This window comes from Perognathus longimembris, chromosome 5 (assembly GCF_023159225.1).
Source record: "Perognathus longimembris pacificus isolate PPM17 chromosome 5, ASM2315922v1, whole genome shotgun sequence".
Classification (NCBI taxonomy): Eukaryota; Metazoa; Chordata; class Mammalia; order Rodentia; family Heteromyidae; genus Perognathus; species Perognathus longimembris.
In genome coordinates, this window is record NC_063165.1 from 53,339,714 (window position 1) to 53,359,862 (window position 20,149).

The following is a 20,149-nucleotide window of genomic DNA, read 5'->3' on the forward strand; positions in this document are numbered from 1 at the left end:
GGAAGTTAATAGGAATTAAAGCTAACTAGTTTGTAGCATATACACACCAAACACAGAGTGAGGGCAAGAGAGAGAGAGATTTGTACTCATTAAAACTGTTCTAATTATCCCACTTAGCTAGTTGAGATAACATGCCAGGAGCAAGGAAATAATTCTTAGATTCTTATTTGAATTAATCTTTATATTTGGAGAATAGAGAAATAAGAATTGGGGCATATTTTATGGAGAATTTTGTTAATGACATTTCTACACATGTACACATTATTTTAGTCAATCTTATTTTTCATCCTCCTTTATCCCTCTCTCCGCTTCTTAAATTGGGCACATTTTAATCCCAAATTCTGGGATTACACCATGTACCGCTATATATAGTTTTAATCTTTTTTTTTTTTTTTTGCCAGTCCTAGGGCTTGAACTCAGGGCCTGAGCACTGTTCTGGCTTCCTTTTGCTTTAGGCTAGCACTCTACCACTTGAGCCACAACTCCACTCCCGGCTTTTTTTTCTGTTTATGTGGTGCTGAGGAATTGAACCCAGGGCTTAATACATTCTAGGCAAGTACTCTATCACTGAGCCATATCCCCAGCCCCTATAGTTTTAATCTTGAGGAAAGTTATTTATAAGGTAGAATGCTCCTGAAGTTAATGATACTTGGTGGAAGGGTAAGTTATTAGTTAAAACAATTTTCATTAGTAAGATTAAAAATAGGAGCAGTGTAGCTAGGAGTGTGGTTCATTCTTGTAATCCTAACTACTCAGGAAACAGATCAGAGGATTGTGATTTGAGGCCAGCTTGGACAAAAGGTTTGAGACTCTCTCTAAGCTAATAGCTGGGTGTGGTGGTACATGCCTGTCATCCTGGTGTTTGGAAATTGTAAGTAGGATCAGTTCAGGCTAGTCTAGCAACAACAAAAAAAAAGTTACCCTGTTTGAAAAGTAACAAAACCAAAAAGGCTGGGGAGCCAAAGCTTGATTGTTATAACACCAACCTAGCAAGTACAAGGCCTCAGTTCAAACACTACTGCTGTCTTAAAAAAATCAGGCATTGTGACTGGGTCTCACATTTGTAACCTTAGCTGCCTCTAGGAAGCTGAGCCACACATAGGTGAGTCACATCGATAATCCTAGCTATTTAGGAGGCTGAAATCTAAGGATTGAGGTTTGAAGTGAAATTAAGCAAAAAAATGTGAGACTGTTATCTCCATTTAGTCACCAAAAAGCTGGAAGTGGAAGTATGGCTGTGGCTCAAGTTATAGAGCATCAGCCTTGAGTGGAAAAAGCTAATGGATAGCATCCAGGCCCTGAGTTAAAGCCCAAATACCAGCAACAAAAAGCCTAAACAAACAAAAATTAGGAAGCTGAGGTGTATCTCTTGAGCTTAGTTGTCTGAAGCCAGCCTGGACAACATAGCAAGACCCTCTCTCAAACAAACAAAACAACAATGACAGAGAAGGAAGGAGTAATGTATGCTATTATGAATAAATGGGTAATAGGGGAAGACAATCCCTTGTGATAGTTTAAGAATGATTTTTGTGGTAATTACCCAGGAAGAAGAAAAATGGAATGCAGAAGAAAGCTATTCACATAAGCAAATGTCTGAATATGAGGAAAATTAAAGAGGGTGTTGTACTTGCATAGAAGAATTCTCTAGAGAGAATTACCCCAATATCAGATCAGTTAGCTTATTAGGCTCACTGGACATATTGAAACCTTTAACTCAGCAAATAAGACTGTCAGTTAACCTCGTAATTAGATTAATCTGCTAATGAGAGTTTTGTCTCATAGTTTGAGTCTTGCTCTGAAATGGTGTAGTGACACTCAGGGACTAGTTAAGAAAGTAAATTTCAAGAAGGTAGTTAATGATATGAAATTGAATTTCTTCTTCTTTTTTTTTTTTTTGCCAGTCCTAGTGCTTGAACTCAGGGCCTGAGCACAGTCCCTAAGCTTCTTTTTGCTCAAGGCTGGCACTCTACCACTGAGCCACAGCACCACAGCACCACTTTCGGCCTTTTCTGTTTATGTGGTGCTGAGGAATGGAACCCAGGGCTTCATGCATGCTAGGCAAGCACTCTACCATTAAGCCATATCCCTAGCCCTGAAGTTGAATTTCTTGATTATGTCATGTGGAATTTACTGATGTCTATTAGAATCTTGTCAGAAATTCAAAATAAAAATGCTTATGGGGCCAGAAGTTTGGCCTAGTGGTAGATTGCTTGCCTAGCATGCATGAAGCCCTAGGTTCAATTCTTCGGTATCACATGCACAGAAAAAGCCAAAAGTGGCGCTGTGGCTCAAGTGGTAGAGTGCTAGCCTTGAGCAAAACAAGAAGCTCAGGGGCTGGGAATATGGCTTAGCAGTAGAGTGCTTGCCTAGCATGCACAAAGCCCTAGCACCACATAAATAGAAAAGGCCAGAAGTGGTGCTGTGGCTTAAGAGGTAGAGAGCTAGCCTTGAGCACAAAGAAGCCAGGGACAGAGCTCAGGGCCTGAGTCTAAGCCCCCCCAGGACTAGTAAAAGCAAACAACAAACAAAAAAAACAACCCCTTAAAACTTGTTGAAATAGGATGAAAGACAATTCTCTTAGTAATACAGCAAGCTAGATAAATTGACTCATTTGTTTAGTTTTTCCTACTAGTAAATAATATAGCTGGTTCTCTGTCACTCCAGCTACGCCTCCACTTCTGGCTTTTTGGTGGTTAATCAGAGATAAGAAGCTTAAGGACTTTCTTGCCCTTGCAGGCTTCAAACCCTGGATCCTTAGATTTCAGCCTCCTAAGTAGCGAGGATTACAAGTGTGACCCATTATCATTTGGCTTTGACTTAATTTTTAAGAGTTGCTTTTGATTGCTTAACAGACTTCTTACACTATTTTCAGTTTGCTTTAAAATGTCATGGAATTGCTCCCACAATACATCTAAGGTGACTTTTTTTGGACAGCATCCTCTTTATTTTTCCCATTTGTAAGTAGACAAAAATTAGACAAAAATTTAGCCAGGTACCAGTGTATCACGCCTATAATTGTAGCTAGCTGTTTAAGAGGCTGAGATGTGAGGGTGCAATTTAAAACCAGCTCTGGGAAGGAAAGGCATGAGACTTTTCTCATACTTGTTCACAAAATATTTCAATCAATTTCACCCCCTTTATGACAACAAAACATTCTAACATAACTTTTTATAAAGTCAAGTATAATAAACCATGTCATTTCTTGCACAGATATTAATCCTGTTATTTTGAAGTATTATAGCATCTACACAACTTGTTGGTTTCTCATTCTGCCTTTAATTATGGAACAGTTTAGGGTTTGATTTCAAAGGAATACTTGGCTAAAATAAGGGTATAGTTTTATCTTCATTAATGATCTTTTGGTGAGGCTTTGTAATGAAAAGTTATGTTAACTTTTCTAGTTAAAACAACTTTTTGACCTAAGAATGGGCTATCTGTAGGCTTGCTCTATTACCAGCTTCAGATGTCTCAATGTCACTAGTGCCCACTGAAGTTACTGTGCAGGAGTGGATGAAAAGAGGAGTACGTCTAGGAAGCAGTCAGAAAGATTCTCATGATTCCTCTGTAGGACCGGCCTTTCTGCATAATAGAAAATGGAATGCTTTCTCATATTCTCTCCATTTATTTTGTTTTTTAATTAGTATCTTGCTACTCAGCATAGGCTAGTCTTAGCCTTAGAATTTTCCTGCCCTGAGGCTCTCAAGTGTTGGGATTGTAGGCATGCACTCCACCTATGGCTCTATAACCCTCTATACTTCTTTCTAGTCTGTCAGTTCTGAGAAGTTGTCATTCATTTGTGTATTAATTTGTGAACCAAATGACTGTTAAAAAAAGATTTTTTATTAGCATACATTATTTGTAGAAGAGGGATTTTATTGTAACATTTCTATACATGCCTACAGGGACTTGATCAATCTCAACCCATCCTCGTGTTCCTTTATCTCCCCTTTCTTAAAACAATTCCATCTAGCTTCATTATTCAATTTTTTATTTTTATTTTTTGTGCCACTGCTGGGGCTTAAATTCAGGGCTTGGGTGCTTGTCCCTTAGATTTTTGCTCAAGGTTATGCTCTCCACTTGAGCTTTTTTGGGAGTTAATTGGAGGGAGATTAGAGTCTGAGGGACTTTCCTGCTCAGGCTGGCTTTGAACCTCAGATCTGAATATCTTGAATGATAAGTAAGCCATTGGTACTTCATTTATCTTTTTTTTATTTTCGAATTTTTATTATCAAACTTATGTACAGAGAGGTTACAATTTCTCATTTATCTTTTAATCAGAATAATCCTAATTCTCTATACTACTCTGTCAAACTCCCCCCACACTAAACATACATTCTCTCCCATATTTTACATTACTTGATATCTTTAAGTGAGATTTCTTATGCTGTTCATACGTAAACACAGGTAATGCTGATATTACTCACCTTCTCCCATTCTTTCCCTTTCCCATTCCTATGACTCCCCAAATTGTCATATAGTTGTAAATCAACTAAGTGACTCTTAATAAGAGGAAAAGAAGGTAGTTAATTTAAAAAACTGTTGTAGTGGGGGTAGATAGGGTTGGAGACATAGGGATAAGATGTAAGAACATACCAAAACAAAACTTAATTTGTTGTAAAATACTGCCTAGAAAAAAAAAGAAAGGATCCAGCTTTCCTCACCTAGGTCTTTTTTTTTTTTTTTTTTTGGGCCAGTCCTGGGGCTTGAACTCAGGGCCTGAGCACTGTCCCTGGCTTTTTTTTGCTCAAAGCTAGCACTCTGCCACTTGAGCCACAGCGCCACTTCTGGCCGTTTTCTGTATATGTGGTGCTGGGGAATCGAACCCAGGGCCTCATGTATACGAGGCAAGCACTCTTGCCACTAGGCCATATCCCCAGCCCCCCTCACCTAGGTCTTATCTTATTTATTCAGCTGCACTGTTAAACCTTAGGTTTTAGTGTCTTGGGATAAGGGTTCTGATGCATGTAGCAGTGGGGCAAAGGTGAGGTGAGTCCTCTGCCAGATAGAAGCAATCAGAAGCTTAGCAGTTTGAACTGGTTCTGGAAAGACAATGGGACTTTTCAGCATTAGGGAAGGGCATTCTTTTTTTTTTAATGCATTTTTTTTTATTCATAGGAGCAGGTCCTTATAAATTGGAAGAGTAGGATTGGGATTGGGTGGGTAGGAAGAATCAAAGCCAGAGAGTTGCACAAAATATTCATGAACTATACCAGGGGATATAAGTGTTTTTAATGGTAGTACTCTAAATCAACTTGTAGCTATCTTACTAGATTACAGGGGAGATATAGTTACATTAAAGGTACCACCAAGAAGTCTACTTCTGAATAGAGAGCAAGAAAGGAAAAAGTTATTGCCCTCCCCGGAAGGGCATTCTTGACAGAATAATAATATAAGTAATGGAGTCAGGAATTTGTAGGGCTGCTTAAGAGCTACAATTGTGTTCTATATGGATGAGATGTAAAGTTTGTTTTTACTTTTCACCCAAGACCATGACTTTAGCTATCTGCTGATTTTACTCATTGGCTGTCATTCTACCTGAGCCATCCCTATAACTCCGAGAGATCTAGTTTGTAAGGTGTACGTGAGAACCACTGATAAATGGCAGGTAATGTTGATAGTAGGCAGGGCAGTTTCCGCAGGATCTAAAATGTCTTAGAATTGGTTTTGACCTTTTCTTTGGTGCCCAGTTGGGCCTCTCTTCCACCGCAGTGGTAGAGGAATACGTAGTATGTACATTGTTAAACTTCAGAGACCTGCTAGAGAGGAATGCCTTAAGTTTGAAACTAATTTATGTTAGCAGATAATGTCTTTTGAAACATTTTGGAGGTACATTTGGAAGTAGTCTTACAATTAGGGAAATGCTGTAGCAATGGGAAATTTTGAGCATAGAGAATATTAAAACTGATTCCTAGCCAGGCACTAATTGCTCATGCCTGTAATCCTAGCAACATGGGAGGCTGAGATCTGAGGGTAGCAGTTCAAAGCCAGCCTGGGCAGAGGAAAATGCAGGAGACTCTTAACAAAAAGCCGGAAATTATCTTATCTGAGTATATTGGAAACCGTGTATACTGGTATTAGAACTAGGAAATTGAAAGGGAATACTAAATTGAGAGACACAGGGTAAAAAAAGAGAAACAACTACAAAAGCAATAAAAAAAAAAAACCAACAAAAAAACTCACCAAAAAGCCGGAAATTGACCTGTGGCTCAAGTGGTAGCACAGTAGCCTTGAGCGAAAAAGCTCAGGGACAACACCCAGGCTCTGAGTTCAAGCCCCCAGAACTTGCACAAAAGCAAACAAAATTAGATTGATTTCTGTATACACTTAAATGAAGAAATACAGACTTGAAGCATTGGGCTATATCTGATTCCTGTGTAGGCTCTTATGACTTGGGAAAAGAACCTAAATTGAGGCAGTCCTAGTGGATGTGGAACATGATGAAGCGGATTTTAGAAGAGTAGAAATAACACATTAGTGCCTATTTGGATAGGTGTTTGGGAAGAAAGATAAAACGTATTACATTTTAAGTTTGTGCAAACAAATATAATTGATAGATGAATCTGTGAATCAAGAGCCCATGAAAGACTAGTGCCTAAAATAGTGATTGGTAGCTGCCTTCATAGTTGATCCAATTGTGCTACCAATTCTGTGGTGAGATTGTTATGAAGGAAAAACCCTGGAGGGGGGTAAGACTATTAATTATGAACTGAGATGGGTGTTGGTGGCTCACGCCTGTAATCCCAGGTACTTGAGAGGCTGAGATTTGAGGACTCCAGTTTGAAGCTAGCCTGGGCAGGAAAATGGGAGAATACCCAATAAACTATCCACGAAAAGCCAAAAGTGGAGCTGTGGCTCAAGTGGTAGAATGCTAGCCTTGAGCAAAAAAGCTCAGGGACAGTGCCCAGACTCTGAGTTCAAGCTGCAGAGCTGGTGTGCATGTGCCTATACACAACTTACACACACATGCACACACAGAGAGGAAGGTCAGAGGAAGTGGTGGCTACTTGCCCACAACCTAGGCTAGTGTAATGTTAACTTCCGTTTGCAGAATTGTGGAAAGGAAAAAGGAAATTTGTGGGCCATCTTGAACATCTAGTTAGTGTTTCCCTTAGGAAAAAACATATTTCAGCTACATTTGGAGCAGTGGGCTGAAATTAATTTTTAGAAAGTACTCTTTTTAAAAGAAATACCAGGGCTGCAATGTGGCTTAGTGGTGGAATACTTGCCTAGCATGCATGAAGCCCTGGGTTCTATTCCTCAGCACCACATACACAGAAAAAGTCAGAAGTAGCGCTGTGGTTCAAGTAGAATGTTAGCCTTGAGCAAAAGAAGCTCAGGGACAGTGCCCAGGCCCTGAGGTCAACCCCAGGACTGACAAAATAAGAAATACCAAATAGCTTTTAATAGATAATTTTTTAAGAGTTCTTCCCAAAGGAAACATTCAAATATTATTCTCATAAATATAATGAACCTTTGTTGTTGTTGTTATTGCCAGAAATGGGGCTTGAACTCATTGTCTCAAGCTCTCATTTGCCTTTTTTTGCATTAGGTAGAGCTCTACCACTTGAGTCACAGCTTCACTTCTGCCTTGTTTTTTGCTGTTTAACTGGAGAAAAGAATCTTTCAGATTCTCAGACAGGCTTTTTTTTGAACTGTGATCCTCTGATCTCAGCCTTCTGAGTAGCTAGAATTATAGGCATGAGTCACTAGCACCTGACTTAAGACTCTATGTGCTTGTGTGTGCATACATGTGTGGACATGTGTGCGTGCATGCAGGTCCTAAGGCTTGATCTCTGGGCCTGGGTGCTGTCCCTGAGCTTTGTGCTGAGGCCAGCACTCTACTGCTTGAGCCACAGCTTCACTTCCAGGTGGCCTGTTGGAGATAAGTCTCATGGAATTTCCAGCCCTGGCTGTCTCAGCCTCCTGAGTAGCGAGGATAACCCTCAGGAGCCACCAATGTTCAGCTAAGACTCACTTAATTGTGTGTTAAGAGGCCTTTGTCTGTTTCCCTCCCTCCTTTCCTTTCTTTTTTTTTAATGGACAATTGCTGTTTTTTACTATAATTTTATACATTAGTCCACTTAACAACCCTTTAATAGGTTTATGTAATTTTTTTTGGCCAGTCCTTGGGGCTTGGACTCAGGGCCTGAGCACTGTCCCTGGCTTCTTTTTGCTCAAGGTTAGCACTCTACCACTTGAGCCACAGCTCCACTTCTGGCTGTTTTCGGTATATGTGGTGTGAGGAATGGAACCCAGGGCTTCATGTATATGAGGCAAGCACTCTTGCCACTAGGCCATATCCCCAGCCCCGGTTTATGTATTCTTTAATTGTTATTGTTATCTTCTTTCCTCTACAGTATGTTAATAAACTTGAATTGTAGCTTCAGGTACCTTCAGATACCTAGGAATAATCTAGATTATTTTTTTTTTTAACGTAGTGTCTTGTTATATATTGTTCAGGCTGGTCCTGAGTTCTGGCCACAAGTGGTCCTCTCACCTCAGCCTTCCAAGTGGGACTACAAGGAAGGATAACCATGCCTAGCAGTAGCATTCTATGTAAAGGGAATAACAACATACCTGGCTTTCTTCTCCCCACTATTGTTTTCTGTCTATTACTTAGCATAGTTTTCTGTTGAGTGACATGAATTCAGTGGCTCTTTTAAAAAGGAAACTCCTCTTTTTCACATCAGGATCTCCAGTGGTACTAGGAAATCTTACATATAATTTCTCATTTCACTCTTGATTACTTTGGATAATTGTAGATGCTCATCTATTAATGCTTGTTAAAACTGTTAGCCTTTTTCCTTACCAGTGTTGGGTTGCCATCTAGGGGTGAAAGAGTGCACAAAGGCAGTGTTTGTATAGGGCAAAACTTCATGGTTGGACACTATCCTAGCTACCTGCCTCAGAAAAGTTTGAGGTTAAGACAGGTGAAGGAACTTGCATAATAGTTCATGCTGAATTAGTTATATAGACAAGTTAACTTTGAATTCCTGTGCTCTTTCCATTTTTCTTTGAATGTGTAGATTTGAAAAAAGTCACATACATGAAAAATATCTAGGGGGAAATATGAAAATTTTGGGAAATAGAAACTTTTTTGTATACAATGTAGATATTTTTAAAATGCATACTGCTGTTTTTTGAAAAGGAAAATAAAATGTAGAAATAATTTCTTAGTCCAAAGGTAAGTTTCCTGTCTTTTTTTTACTAAGTATTGTACAATTAGACAAAGCCACTGTTTTGTCTCTTGATGAGTCTTTATCACATGGGGTACCACTGAATGATTTTTTTTCCTAAAGTGTGTGTAATAAAAGTAGTAAAGATGTATATAAGGATGGTATAATTCAGGCCTAACTCATTCTTCATATTGATCTCAGTATAGGTAATTATATTATTTTTCATAACTATAGTTTATTTTATTTATAGCTAACACATTGTTTTGTTACATACAAAAAAGTTTAATTATACAAAGACTTCACTTTGCAAATGTAAATACAGTCTTGGTTTGGTGTATATTGGATACAATGGTCTTCCTTGAGCCTAAACACAGAAACAAAAGCATGTATTATAAGAGAAAGTCCAAGATGGGAAGTGATAAAATAGGCATTGAGTAGAGCTTTGTTAAAATTTAGGGGCTATCCTTGTAAAATTTCCATGTATTCATTAAGTTATATTATGTCATTTTTATTATTAGGAGCTGATGTTTTAAGTTTTGCTCTCATAAAGAGTTGTCAGAATTTGATCACTGTAGTTGGAAGAGTCAGATTTTTCTCATTTCATATAAGTATTGATATTAAAGTTGAGATTGTTAGTAGTGTTAAGATTTTTATTTTATTTTTTTTGCCAGTCCTGGGGCTTGAACTCAGGGCTTGAGCACTGTCCCTGGCTTCTTTTTGCTCAAGGCTAGCACTGTACCACTTGAGACACAGCACCACTTCTGGCTCTTTCTATATATGTGGTGCTGAGGAATCAAACCCAGGGCTTCATGTTTATGAGGCGAGCACTTTACCACTAGGCTATATTCCCAGCCCCAGTAGTATTAAGATTTTTATATGCATTTGGGACTATTTTGTTTCAGTTGTGAAGGAGAGAACTGTATTGTAGAAGATTATCTTATTTGGTGTAGAAATTATACATTTGAAAATAAATAATATTCAGAATGATAGCTGTGATGAAGTACCATTTGCTTGTTTGGTCCTTAAAGATGGGTTTTTAAAACTTAAAAAAAAATTAGCATGGGAATGTAGCTTAGTGGTAGAGTGCTTGCCTAACATGCATGAAGCCCTGGGTTCAATTCCTTAGCACCACATAAACATAAAAAACCTGGAAATGGCGCTGTGGCTCATTTGGTAGAGTGCTAGCCTTGAGTGTAAGGAAGCCAGGGACAGTCCTCAGGCCCTGAGTTCAAGCTCCAGGACTGGCAAAGAAAAAAATATACCAGCTTGTATACAGAGGGGAGTTTTTGTTGCACTCCTGTTTATATTGCATTATAATCTTAATCCTTTTAATACTTTTCTCTCCATTCCCCCCCTAAAAAAAAAATCCCCAAGTTTCATTGCTCCTTTTTCATAGTTGCAGTGAAACTCCTCATCAGCCCCCCTCTCCTGCTAGTACCCACCCACTGACAATTCTCATTTCTTTCCCCACCCTCCCTGGGTTTAAAAAATCTTTATTTAATATTGGCAAGTATGTTTAATTTTAACCAAAAAGCCTGAACTACAAAATGAAGTGGCAGGATTTTTAACAATACAAGGAGTCTCAAGGTGTAATGTAGTTTTAAGATTATAAAAATGTATATGTTACAAACATAAAAATACCATTGGCAAATTCAGTTTCTTACATATTTCAATGCTTGCCTAGTTTTGTGTTTTGTATAATACATTTTTCATATGTAGTTGCAGTGCATTTTGAAATTATTCACCCTGTATCTTTTTCTCCCTTCCCCTCATTCCCGTCAAAGTCCCATAGTTATGAATAATGCATTTTTTATAGTACTGGAAATGACAAATTGAAGTAAAGAATTAAAAAGTGTGTTACACTGTGTGAGATTATCTATTTGGAATTCTAGGGAAATATGCAGATTATCTTTTTTTTTTTTAAGAACTCAGACTACACTGTTAACTACTATGGTATTTCTGTTAGGCACATAGCTTTTCACTGTATACCTCAGTATTAATGTTCCAGCTCATGAAAAGCTCAGGTTTGAAACAGAGATATCTGAGGAAACCAACTAATCTTGTTTTAGGAAGTGAGATTTGATTAACTTTTAGCCTAGGCTAAAAGACTACCTGAAATGGTTACTAGTTGGTTACATAATATGAGAGGAAAAAGTAAACTTAAAGAAAAAAAGTGGTGTTTATTAGTGAGATTTATTCCTGATCGCTTCACTTTGTTCTGTACTGCTTTTTTTTTTTTCCTCAGCAAAATCAAACTCATTGTAAATTCAAGGAAGGGTTTGGTTAAACACAATAGCCTATAAGCTCTTTGCTATTTAGATAACATCAAAACTCAGACATGCACTGTGGAATTGGAACTTCAGTGAGTTAGCAAGATAGAATTTATTCAGATAGCTCTGCAAGTGTCAGCAGAAGAATATTTCTCTTAAAAAAACCATATAAAATTTTAAAAAATCCTAAATTCAAATACCTTAATAATTTTAAAGCAGTTTAAAAATAAATATTTGGCATAAAATTCTCAAACTTGAGTGGATTTTTATGCTTAGTTTTGTTTTATTTTTAAGAGCCAACTTCTGAAAGTCCCTGTGTCAGCATTTGAGGAATGATGGTATAGTGCTATTGGTAAGAAAAATTTCTTTTATTTTTTGTGATGTTGAGATTGACTTAAAAACATATGTACTCTAGCAGATCATCAAAAGTGTACTTTAAATGTTTTTGAAGTTTACTATTAATGCTTCAAATATCTAATTAAATAGTATGCATTTTGATAATATGCATTTTGATAAGCACTGTATCATGTTTTTAATATAATTATGGAGTCATTGAAATGTTAAAGGATTTCTATTTATGTACATGTTTTCAAATTTTAAGGACACATTTATGACATGCATATGTTTTAAATGTAAGCAGCATTGGGATTGTTATCTTGGAGTTCTTTAAAAGTTTAGGTGGAGGGTGAATACTTGGTTTTTTCTTATGAGGTGTATAATGTATTGAAAGTGAGTAATAATTGCTGATTTAAAGAACAGTTTTACATTTAAATTATTGTTCACAACATACTAATAACTTTGACAAAATTTAATAAGAAAAGGATTTTACTTAAGCAGTTCAATTCTAGGAAAATAATGATATGGTCAATAATTTAGAAAAGCATGAATAGGTTGTTTTTAGTCAATTTAAATCAGAATAGTTTTTGCTGTGTTCTTTAATTGTGGGAGATGAGAATATTTCTATGAGACTAAGATGAACTTAGTCAAGATATGTTAGAAAAGTTTTTAAGTAGTTGTAAGTATGTGGGATTAATGAAAACATTAAATTGTAATGGTTATTCCTCTTCTAAAATTTTAAACATAAAATGCTTATGATAAAACATCTTATATGGAAAAAATAAGATTTATAAAAGTGAGACATTATTTCTGAGCAAGGATAAAAGACAAGGATGTAGAAAAGATTCAAAAATCAACAGCCAAAGTTACATGAATTAACGAGTTTATCAAAATACTGCTATATAGTAGGTTAAGCAGTGGACTTGGGCCTTTTATAAAAGAGACAGTTGTCAGTATTTTTATGCCTCTTGAAGAGCTACTATGCAACCTTATGAATACAACTGCCATATAATAAGATTTGCTCAGCATACACTTACCAATATCTTTGGGAATTTGGGGCATTTCACTGGAATTGCTAGTATGCTCATCATCTTAAAAATGGGCAAAGAGTGTCAAATAGCAGGATCCTCAGTAACAGGGCCAGAATGTAAATGCTTATCTCCCACTTGCAACTAGTAGAATCCCCAGTCTACTTTTAGAGTTTCTGGAATCAGCGAGAGAGAGAGAGAGACAGAGAGAGAGAGAGAGAGAGTGTTTTCCTGGGGCTTGAACTCAGGGCCTGAGCTTTTTGCTCACGGCAATTAACTTGAGGTGGTGGTGGTGGTGTGTGTCTGTGTGTGTGTCTGTTTTCCTGGGGCTTGAACTCGGAGCCTGAACTTTTTTTGATCCAGAGTTTCACTCCTCTCTCCCCCAATATTTGGTGGTTAGTTGGAGGTAAGAGTCTCATTGACCGGCTTCAAACTGGGATGCTCAGATCTCAGTCTCCTGAGTAGCTAGGATTATGGGAGTGAACCACTCACTGGTGCCTGGCTGGAACCAACTTAAACTTAGAGGCACACATTCATTTCTGGCAGCACCAATTGACGAAGCATTTGCCATACCTGGCTCAAGTTGCTCCTTTCCTTTCCCGGTACTGGTAGAATCCATGGAGAATTGCCTCTGAACTACTCAGTTTGCACCTGCCTTTGCTACCCTTCCTGCTATCCACTTACTTATCAGTTTCCAGGGTCTGCCAGGGATCGGGCCCTTTTGCCATTCTGATATCAGTTTTCAAGGATGTGGGATACAGCCCCAGAGCTCTCATTCACAGCAGTGTCCAAGAGCATAATTTCATTCTTATCTAAATTCCTTTATTATTATTTCTTTCTAGTTGCGTCTAGTTTTTTCTCCTTGCACTTTTTTGGGGGTAGTGTAATAATTTTTTTTGCTTAGTAATAGTTGAACTTCTTGGATCTGTTTGTAATTTTCAGCTGTTGTGGAAAGAATTTTCCATTGTAGTTTTAATGTTTTTGGTCTTCCTTATACATTTTTACCATGAATACTAAGGTGCTTCAGGTTCTACAGCTTACCAGTGGCTTCAGTTTTGTTTGTTTTAACATCACCTTTCTTCTTTTTAGATAGTTTCTACTATGACACATGCAAGCAGTGACTGCAGATCCTTTTCATAGAGAAAAAGTTTGGACTTGGACTTGCTTTATTTTTCCATAATCCAAAGTAGCAGATGGCCCTTGAGAATTTTTCTACCTCAAGTCAAATTGGTTTGGTGGCTCATTATTACCATATTGGAATGACTGTAGTATGCTTCAGGGCCCAAGCAATGCCTTAGACTGACTGAGAAGTTCTTAAATTACCCAAATGTGTTTTTTGGGTTTTTTTTTTTTTGTTTTTTTTTTTTTGCGGGTGGGGTGGGGGGAAGGGATTGGTTGTGGGGCTTGAACCTTAGGGCCTTGGTGCTGTCCCAGAGTCTCTTTGTGCTCAAAGCTAGTTATCTACCACTTGAGCTACAGGGCTAGTTTCAGTTTTTGAGTGGTTTATTAGAGATAAGAGTCTCATGGGGACTTTTCTGCCCTGGCTGGCTTGTAACTGTGATTGTCAGATATCAGCCTCCTGAGTAGCTAGGATTATAGGAGTAAACCATCAGCGTCCAGCTACCAGAAAGTTTTTGAATGGCATTGTGATTTGTTTTGGAGGAGCTGGACCATATATCTTTAAGACTCATCTCCACAAAGAGACTGAGTCCATTATTTTCATTGATTATTTGGTTGATGGTATACATCCAGAGATTGTGTATAAGATTAAAAATTTTTATTTGACTTTTACTTGGTTATTTATGTTATGTAAAATATAAATAGCTGCTGCTATCTGTCTCAGCACAGATGTACTTATCAGGTCATTTATTGGAGCAAGTGATTTTGACTGCCCACCATGTGCCAAACTGAAATAAGGGAAGTAATGTTCCTTTATATTGTTCTCTCTGATTCAGACACTCTTACACTAAATGATTGTGGGTGATGAAAAATATTTTGTTTATGTGGTTATATCTATTGATAATTGAATTAGTAAGTTAAAACTGGTAAGTTTTCCAGGCTTGGTGGTACATGCCTGTGACCCAACAATAAGTAACTGGAAGCTGAGGCCAGAGGATCTCTAGTTGAAGGCCAGCCTGGAATACAAAATGAGTTTCCGGCCATCCAAATCTATTTATTTTGTTTTGTTTTTTGCTAGTACTGGGGCTTGAACTCAGGGCCTGAGCACTGTCCCTGGCTTCTTTTTGCTCAAGGCTAGCACTCTACTACTTGAGCCACAGTGCCACCTCCGGCCTTTTCTATATATGTGGTGCTGAGGAGTTGAACCCAGGGCTTCATGTATAAGAGGCGAGCACTTTACCACTAGGCCACATTCCCTGCCCCATCCTTAATTTATTTAGTGGGATCTTGTCTCAAAACCAAAACAAACAGAAAACAAACAAACAAAAACCCTTATATTTATCTTGGAAGCTATATCCTTTGCCCTGCATTAGTTCTGCAGTTTGATACAGCCCCACTTGCTCAACCTTTCTTTGATTTGTTGCATTTCTGTCTGGGCCTTTGTTCCGGAAGTTTCTTCCAATGCCAAGGAGTCCTAGAGTTTGTCCTATTCCTTGTTGTAGAGTTTTCAGGGTGGCTGATTTTATTTCCAGGTCTTTGATCCATTTGGAGTTGATTTGGGTGCAGGGTGATAAATAGGGGTCTAGTTTTAGTTTGTTACAGGTATTGACCCAGTTTTGCCAGCACCATTTGTTGAAGAGGCTGTCTTTGTTCCAGCCTATATTTTTAGCTTCTTTGTCAAAGATTAGGTAGCTGTAGGTCTGTGGGTTCATTTCTGGGTCTTCAGTTCTGTTTCATTGGTCCTCAGGCCTGTTCTTTTTTTTGCCAGTCCTGGGGCTTGGACTCAAGGCCTGAGCACTGTCCCTGCCTTTTTTGCTCATGGCTAGCACTCTTCCACATGAACCACAGTGCCACTTGCGGCCTTTTCTATTTATGTGGTGCTGAGGAATCGAACCCAGGGCTTCATGCATACAAGGTGAGCACTCTACCGCTAAGCCATATTCCCAGCCTCAGGCCTGTTCTTGTGCCAGTACCAAGCTGTTTTTTATTACTCTAGGTTTGTAGTACAATTTAAAGTTTGGTATTGATATTCCTCCTGCACTGTTCTTTCTACTTTGGATTGTTTTTGCTGTTCGGGTTTTTTTTTTTTTTTTATTGTTTCATGTGAATTTCTGAATTGCTTCCTCTATTTCATGGGAAAAGATCTTTACCAGCCATACAACGGACAAAGGCCTGATACCTAAAATATACACAGAACTCAAAAAGTTAAATTCCTCCAAAACAAAGAACCAGCAGCCCTCTCAACAAATGGGCTAAAGACCTAAAAAGAGACTTCTCTGAAGAGGAAATGAGGATGGCCAAGAGTCACATGAAAAAGTGCCCTACATCAATGGCCATAAAAGAAATGCAAATCAAAACAATATTGAGATTCTACCTCACTCCAGTAAGAATGTCTATTATCAGGAAATCTAATAATAAATGCTTGAGAGGAGGTGGCCAAAAAGGAACTCTACTACATTGTTGGTGGGAATGCAAACTTGTTCAACCCCTCTGGAAAGCAGTGTGGAGGTTCCTAAGAAGGCTAAACATAGAGCAACAGCCCCACTTCTGGGCATCAACCCAAAAGAATATAAACAAGACCACACTAAAGCCACCAGCACAACTATGTTCATTGCAGCACAAGTTGTCATTGCTAAAACATGGAACCATCTGAGATGCCCCTCAGCAGACAAGTGGATCAGGAAAATGTGGTACATATACACAATGGAATTCTATGCCTCCATCAGAAGGAATGACACTGACCCATTCATAAGGAAATGGAAGGACTTGGAAAAAAATCATACTAAACGAAGTGACCCAGACCCAAAGAAACATAAACCCCTATGGTGTCCTTCATAGGGAATAGCTAGTACGTGAATAGGCTAGTCATATTAGAAGATCGAAATACCCCAATAGCTATACCCATATGACCACATAAGAAGATGCCAAGTGAAATGAACTCCATGTTACAGAAACAAGAGTTATACCACTGTTGTAATTATTCTCAACATGCCATGTGAACTCGTACTACTTTTTCTTTCTCTTTTCCCTTGTTTGTTTGTTTGACTGATTGGTTTGTTTAGTTTTGTTTCTCTTGTACTTCCTTCCTGTGGCTATACCTTCACTACCACTGTATCACATCTGAGTACCCTGGATACTGTTTATATGGGTATTAGAACTGGGGAAGGGAAAGGGAATACCAAAATCGAGAGACAAAGAACAAAAAGACAAACCATTCAAAAAGCAACACTTACAAAACCATTTGGTGTAAACCAACCGCACAACTCTTGGGGGAAAAGGAGATGGGGGAGGGGGAAATGAGGGAGGAGGTAACAAGTAGAACAAGAAATGTACTCACTGCCTTTCATATGAATCTGTAATCCCTCTGCTCACACTTTTACAATAAAGAAAAAAACAGTAACATAAAAACCCTTATATTTTAAATAAAGTTGTCTGTTGGTATATTGTGGTTATTGATTCCAGGAATCTATTCAGATACCAAATTCTGAGGCTTCCTAAGTCCCATATATAACATGGTATAGTCTTATTTCCCCACCTATATTCTACTCTTATATGTTAAGACATCTGTAGAGTATCCCTCATTCAATGAAAGTGCTATGAGAATAGTTCTTAACGAATAATGGCAAGGTAAAGGTCTATATATGTTTAGTACAAATTCAGAGTTTTTCTTCCTCAAATATTTCTGATCGTTGGTTGAAACCAGGGATGCAAACTCACTGGCTCTAATTAGCACAACTTTAAAAATCATTGCTAAAATTATCCATCCTGATTACAACAAGAATAGAATTTTATGTAAAGCTGGGTAGTTTCTGACATGTTAAATGGAAATGTATCAATTAATGGAAATGTATCAGTTGACTTAAGTTTCTTTGTATTGTGAAGAAATTGTAGAGAAATGTAGTTTTATTTGCTTCTAACAGTCTGTTTACACTAGAGGAAAGTGATCTCTAGGAATTTTCCAGCGTTCCCATGCTCTACAAGGAGCCTTCTGACTGGATTCCCCCACTTCAAATAGAGTCAGTGTCATCTACACATCAAAGTAAAATTATGGTGCTAAGTTTTGAGCATCTTATCCAGGCAGTTCTTTTCTGTGAAGGCAAGGACTAGCCTTGGTGTATGTATGTAATCTTGTTTTTGTTTTTGGGGGGCTTGAACTCAGCCTGGGTACTATCATTGAGCATTTTTTGTTCAAGGCTAGCACTCTTCCACTTGATGTCCACAGCTCTACTTCTAGATTTCTGGTAGTTAATTGGAGATGAGTCTTAATGGACTTTGCTGCCTCGCTGCCTTTGAACCGGAATCCTTAGATCTTAGCCTCCTGAGTAGCTAGGTGTGAGCCATTGGTGCTTGGCTTGTTTCTTTTTAAAAAATTATTAGCTTACAATAGTTTTTGAGGTGAGGGGTGACTTTTCTTTGTTACATTCCCACTTATGTTTGCAATGTCCCACTGTTTCTTTCCCCTTCCTAAAACAATTTTTAACAGGTTTCATTGTTTTCATAGCTACAGTGTACTTCATACTCTTTTCTTCTCCTTGTTAGTCCAACCCTCTCTCACTGTGGATGTATTTATTAAAACAATAAGCTTACATGTTAGATAATATTTTCTTGAAATGCTTGTTCTCTAAGAAGCAAACACAATTGGAAACAAAATGGCATTGTTTTGCATTTTGCAAATCTTGAAAAGGTTGTTGAATATGTAATACTTGAAATGAAGAAAAACATGGGAAAATATGTCAGTGAGACTTGTGGGTTATCTCCCTAGACAAATTTCTTGGGTAGTTTGAAACCACTGGAAATATTCTTAGTGAACTTGGAATTGGAACAGGTGGTCAGCCAAGTGTTCTCAGTAAGAGCATTCCTGCCATTGTAATAATGGACTTTTGGCCTGGATTTGCCATGGTGTCACTGCTAAGCAAGCATATGTTGGGTGATGAATAATCTGAGAGGTTTCGGGGTTTTCCCTGTTGATGTGTTGTTACTTTACTGTAGTTCAAAGTATAAATTGAATTATGTAAAGCATTTTAGCTCAAGGTGTTAAATTTAAGAATACTTCTTGAGGGGGCTGGGGATATGACCTAGTGTCAAGAGTGCCTGCCTCGTATACATGAGGCCTTGGGTTCGATTCCCCAGCACCACATATACAGAAAATGGCCAGAAGTGGCACTGTGGCTCAAGCGGCAGAGTGCTAGCCTTGAGCAAAAAGAAGCCAGGGACCGTGCTCAGGCCCTGAGTCCAAGCCCCAGGACTGGCCAAAAAAAAAAAAATACTTCTTGAATCTGGGGAATGAAAAAGGAAGATTCTATATTAGATTTCTCAGAATTTAAATTGTTCTTTTTCAAGTCTACAGCAAGTATAGGTGTATTAATGCAATATTCCTAGTTTTATGGTAATAAGTAATATAGGGTCAAGAACTAACATACTCTTGAATTGCCAGGAGAACCAACTTTAATTACAGCAAATGCATTTTGATGTATTATAAGAAAATTAGGAAGTATTCAACATTGTCTTGGAAGAATTAAGGTTTTAATAAAAATATTTTCAAAGACAATTGTAGAATTAAGTTAAATAGTCTATTGGGATTATTATTATTTTTTTGGTCGCTTGTGGGGCTTGAACTCTGGGCCTGAGCACTGTCCCTAGGCTCTTCAGCTCAAGGCTAGTGCTCTACCACTTGAGCAACAGCATCACTTCTGGTTTTCTAGTAGCTAATTGGAGATAAAGAGTCTCACAGACTTTTGTGCTGGGCTGGCTTTGAACCGGGATCCTTAGATCTCATCCTTCTGAGTAGCTAGGATTATAGTCATGAGCCACTGGCACCTGGCTCTATTGGGATTTATTTTTTAATCAAAATATTTCCACATAAATGTAGAATGAAGTTAAAAGTCTGCTGAGATTCAGAAAAAAAAAATTCACCAACATTTGTTTATTCCTTCAGTTATCTTCAAGTGTTGAGAAGCACAAATTTTTCCGATCACTGTAGATATGGACAGAGAAGAAAGGAAAACTATCAACCAGGGTCAAGAAGATGAAATGGTAATCAGCTTTCATGCTTTACTTGTGAAATATGAATAAGTTACTCTGAAGGTTTCTTTTTTTTAAAAATCACAGTTAGAAAAAAGTACAGTTCAAAAACTCAATAGAGAATTGGGAATGTGGTTTAGTGGTAGAGTGCTAGCCTGGCATGCATGAAGTCCAGGGTTCAATTCATCAGTGCCACATA

At 38.0% G+C, this 20,149-nt stretch overlaps 1 protein-coding gene across 9 annotated transcripts in view; it reads left to right on the forward strand.

Moving 5' to 3' along the window:
• Positions 1–20,149, forward strand: part of Atp13a3 (ATPase 13A3) — a 90,873-nt gene that overhangs the window by 8,444 nt on the left and 62,280 nt on the right. For 6 of the 9 annotated variants that reach the window (XR_007211032.1, XM_048346916.1, XM_048346924.1 and 3 more), the window contains 2 exons: positions 11,741–11,798; positions 19,865–19,962. Coding sequence is in view for 8 of the 9 variants with exons in the window: in XM_048346916.1 (XP_048202873.1) it covers positions 19,912–19,962 (51 nt within the window). In the remaining variant the exon portion in view is untranslated. The remainder of the gene's footprint in view (positions 1–11,740; positions 11,799–19,864; positions 19,963–20,149) is intronic. The other 3 variants (XM_048346920.1, XM_048346923.1, XM_048346921.1) reach the window with 1 other exon arrangement.